The following is a 4,173-nucleotide window of genomic DNA, read 5'->3' as shown; positions in this document are numbered from 1 at the left end:
TACTCCCAGGAGGTGGAGCCACCACCGGCAGCGCCGCAGGAACCCAGCCCAGACTCCTCCTTCATCGATGACGAAGCGGTTGGTACTTCCCTCTCTTATCCCACCCGCGGAATTCCCGGTGGTTCTCGTTGGGTTGTTGTTCCCTGAGGTTTTGCTGTGGTTTCCCTGCAGCTCCAGAAGGGGCTTTGGTGGCTCTAGAAGTAGGTGTCCTTGTTATTAGGGTGTTGGAGGGCAAAGGGAGATGGATTGAAAGTGGAGGAGAAAGGCTGAGGTTGGAGATGAGGAGGGAATTGTGGAGTGTGAGGGTGGGGAGAGCCTGGGTCAGGTTTCCTGGAGAAGCTGTGGATTGATGGGACTGGATGGTCTTAAGATCATGGGATGGTTTGGGTTGGAAGGGACCTTCAAGACCACCCAGATGATCCCCTAGATGACCTTTAAGGTGTCTGCTCCATCTCTGGGGGTGTTGAAGGGCAGGTGGGATGGGGCTTGGAGCAACCTGGGCTGGTAGGAGGTGTCCCTGCCCATGCAGGGGGTGGGATCTAGATGGTCCTCAGCCCATGGAATCATTTGGCTTGGAAAAGACCTTGAAGACCACCCAGATGATCCCCTAGATGACCTTTAAGGTGTCTGCCCCATCCCTGGGGGCGTTGAAGGGCAGGTTGGATGGGGCTTGGAGCAGCCTGGGCTGGTGGGAGGTGTCCCTGCCCATGCAGGGGGTGAGACTGGATGAGCTTGAAGGTCCCTCCAACCCAACCCATTCCCTGATTCCATGATATGTTAATTCCATCCAGCCCAGTCTCCTGACGAGTCTTTGGGGCAGATAAGGTGTGTGGAGCTGAGGTGCTCAGGTTCTCCAGCTCAGTGGGGACCTCCCCACTGACTTCAAATGCTCAAAAACCTGTTGAGATCAACAATGGGAAACGTCTTACTTTTATCTAGAAGCTTCCAGGCTGGTTGGCTGAGCCAGCTTGTACTGCAGAAGGTCCATCTGGTGCTTGGAGCTGGATTTGTCCTTTGGGAGGGAGATGTTCCAGCAGGAAAACTTCAGCTGCCTGCTTGGCTCTTCTCACCAGAGACTTGGGAGGTCCAAGGGTCTCCTGAGCAAGATCACATGGTGCTTAATTGCTCAGGAAAATGAGGTGACCACCTTCTAGCTTGAGTAGATGGGAGACATCCTGATCCTGAAGAAATTCCTGGCTGGAAAAATGTTTGGGGTCTGTTCCCTGCTTGGGGAGCTCGGGCTCCATCCTGGTCATCCTTGACCTGTTTGGAGTTTGTCACCCCAGAGTTGGGTCCAGTTCTGGGGCATGAAGGACAAGGAGAGGGGACAGCAAAGGCCACTAAGGTGCTGAGGGGATGGAGCATCTTCCCATGAGGAAAGGCTGAGGGAGCTGGGAATGTTCAGCTGGAGAGGAGGAGGCTGAGGGGGGGTCTCATCAATGCTGATCAACATCTCCAGGGGTGTCAGGAGGGTGGGACCAGACTCTTCTCAGCAGTGCCCAGTGACAGGACAAGGAGCAATTGGGCACAAACTGGAACATGGGAAGTTCCACCTGAAGATGAGGAGGAACTTCTGGGGACAGAGTCCTGGGACAGGCTGCCCAGGGAGGTGGTGGAGTCTCCTTCTCTGGAGACATTCCCAACCCATCTGGATGTGTTCCTGTGGGATCTGCTGGAGGTGACCCTGCTCTGGCAGGGGGTTGGGCAGGATGATCTCCAGAGCTCCCTGCCCACTCCCACCACTCTCTGGAGCTCCAGGGAATCTCACTCCCTTCCCTTCTCCTTTCAGTTCAAGCGCCTGCAGGGCAAGAGGAACCGTGGGAGGGAGGAGATCAACTTTGTGGACATCAAAGGTGATGACCAGCTGAGTGGAGCTCAACAGTGGTTGACCAAGTCCTTAACAGAGGAGAAGACCATGAAGTCCTTCAGCAAGGTGGGGACCAGGAAAAAGGGGGAATCCTCAACCTGGAGTTCCCCCCATTCCCTTCCCATGTCTGTGGGAACTCTGTGGTCACCAGGGTGGGGGGACACATGAGACCAGCAGAACTTCTCAGGAGGTTCCCAGGAACTGGTTCAGGCCAAGGAATCTTCCCTGAGTCCTTAGATATGGAAAAATATCTTCTGGAAGAGGCTCCAGGTCAGTGTCTTCCTTTGACATTTCTTCTGGTTTTGCTGTTTTTGTTCCCAGAAAAAGGGAGATCAACCCACGGGGCAGCAGAGGAGGAAGCACCAGATCACCTACCTGATCCACCAGGTGAGTGGGCCTGGCACCCCATTCTGGGCAGTGACAGGACTGGGTGCTGGGCAGAGCTCCTGGGCTCAGGGGTGGTCCCGGGGTGGTGGGGACAGGGAGAGGGCAGCAGCTCCTCAGAGTGTTGTGGGTGGGGTTGTCATGGTTCCCAGGGTGTCACAACACTGAGGGTGTTCAGCTGAGGGTGTCACAGGACTGAAGGTGTCCCAGTCCCCAAGGTGTCCCAGCTGAGGGTGTCACAGTCCCTGGGGTGTCACAATCCCTGGTGTGTCCCAGACCCCAGGCTGTCACAGATGAGGGTGTCCCAGTCCCTGGTGTGTCACAATCCCCAAGCTGTCACAGATGATGGTGTCACAGCACTGACAGTGTCACAGCTGAGGGTGTCACAGCTGAGGTTGTCCCAGTCCCTGGTGTTTCCCAGTCCCTGGTGTGTCACAATCCCCAAGCTGTCACAGATGATGGTGTCACAGCACTGAGGGTGTCACAGCTGAGGTTGTCCCAGTCCCTGGTGTGTCACAATCCCCAAGCTGTCACAGCTGAGGGTGTCACAGCACTGAGAGTGTCACAGCTGAGGGTGTCAGAGCTGAGGTTGTCCCAGTCCCCAGGGTGTCCCAGTCCCCAGCCTGTCACAACACTGAAGGTATCACAGCACTGAGGGTGTCACAGCTGAGCCTGTCACTGTCCCCAGCCTGTCACAGCCCTGAGCTGTTGCTCTTTCTGCTGTTCCTTGCCCCATGTCCCTCTGTGACCACTCAAGTGTCACCAACCCCCCCTCCTGCCACCCCCTGGGCCTGGAAGCAGCTCCTGTGACCCCTTCCCCTGGGAGCAGCTTCAGCAGGGAATGAAGAGCAGCCCAATTAATTCAGCCCCCTGTCAAGATCATTAATCCTCCCTCTCATCACGAGCTGCTCCCTGGCAGGGGGACACATGGGTGGGAAAAGCTGCTGACTCAGCAGGACTGATGTTCCCATCTCCATCCCTACAGGCCAAGGAGAGGGAACTGGAGCTGAAAAACACGTGGTCGGAAAACAAGCTGAGCCGACGTCAGACTCAGGCTAAATATGGTTTCTGAGCCCTCCAGCCCACCTGGTGGCCATTGTCCCAGGTGACCAACTGGGTCAAGACTCCTGGAGATCCACCAGGTGTCCCCCCCCGGGTGGGATCTGCTCTGCTGGCTGGGGGTGGGGGGTGGACATTGCTCTCCTGATCCCCAAAATCCACCTGTTGCCTTCGCCCTCCCTCGTTGTGCTTGGAAGGTTCAGAGCCATCTGTCCTGATGAAGGGCTTGGAGCTTCTGTCCTGGAGGTGGCTTTGTCCCTCGGGGGTGGCTTTAGTCCTTGGAGGTGGCTTTGGCCTTTGGGGGTGGCTTTGGAGGTGGCTTTGGAGGTGGCTTTGTCCTTGGAGGTGCCTTTGAAGGTGGCTTTGTCCTTGGAGGTGGCTTTGGCCTTTGGGGGTGGCTTTGGGGGTGGCTTTGAAGGTGGCTTTGTCCTTGGAGGTGGCTTTGTCCTTGGAGGTGGCTTTGTCCTTGGAGGTGGCTTTAGTCTTGGAGGTGGCTTTGGCCCTTGGAGGTGGCTTTGTCCTTCCACCTCTTTTTGTATCCATTTCCTTGGGATCAAGTGTGAAGTGGATGAAGTGGCTGGAAAAGCCCCTTCCTCCCCCCAGGTCCTTCCTCCCCCCAGGTCCTTCCTCCCCCCAGGTCCTTCCTCCCCCCAGGTCCTTCCTCCCCCCAGGTCCTTCCTTCCTTCCTTCCTCCCCCCAGGTCCTTCCTCCCCCTTCCTACTCCCTAAAATTAACCCCTTCCTAGCAGAAAACACTTCCTAACCCACCCCATCTCTTCTCTTTCACCCCCCCAGCTTGAAGTGACACCACGTGGAGACCCACGGATTTGGATCCACATCCCACTTGGATCCCACCCAATCCCA

General features: G+C 56.5%; 1 protein-coding gene across 1 annotated transcript in view; it reads left to right on the top strand.

Annotated features, from left to right (window-relative positions):
* Positions 1-3,323, top strand: part of PRCC (papillary renal cell carcinoma (translocation-associated)) — a 12,810-nt gene extending 9,487 nt beyond the window's left edge. The window contains exons 5-7 of the mRNA XM_010004182.1: positions 1,790-1,933; positions 2,189-2,254; positions 3,237-3,323. Of these exons, the coding sequence (XP_010002484.1) occupies positions 1,790-1,933; positions 2,189-2,254; positions 3,237-3,323 (297 nt within the window). The remainder of the gene's footprint in view (positions 1-1,789; positions 1,934-2,188; positions 2,255-3,236) is intronic.
* Positions 3,324-4,173: the final 850 nt, after the last annotated feature.

This window comes from Chaetura pelagica, unplaced genomic scaffold, assembly GCF_000747805.2.
Source record: "Chaetura pelagica isolate M959 unplaced genomic scaffold, ChaPel_1.0 scaffold1058, whole genome shotgun sequence".
Taxonomy (NCBI): domain Eukaryota; kingdom Metazoa; phylum Chordata; class Aves; order Apodiformes; family Apodidae; genus Chaetura; species Chaetura pelagica.
This window is presented reverse-complemented; position numbering and strand designations above follow the sequence as displayed.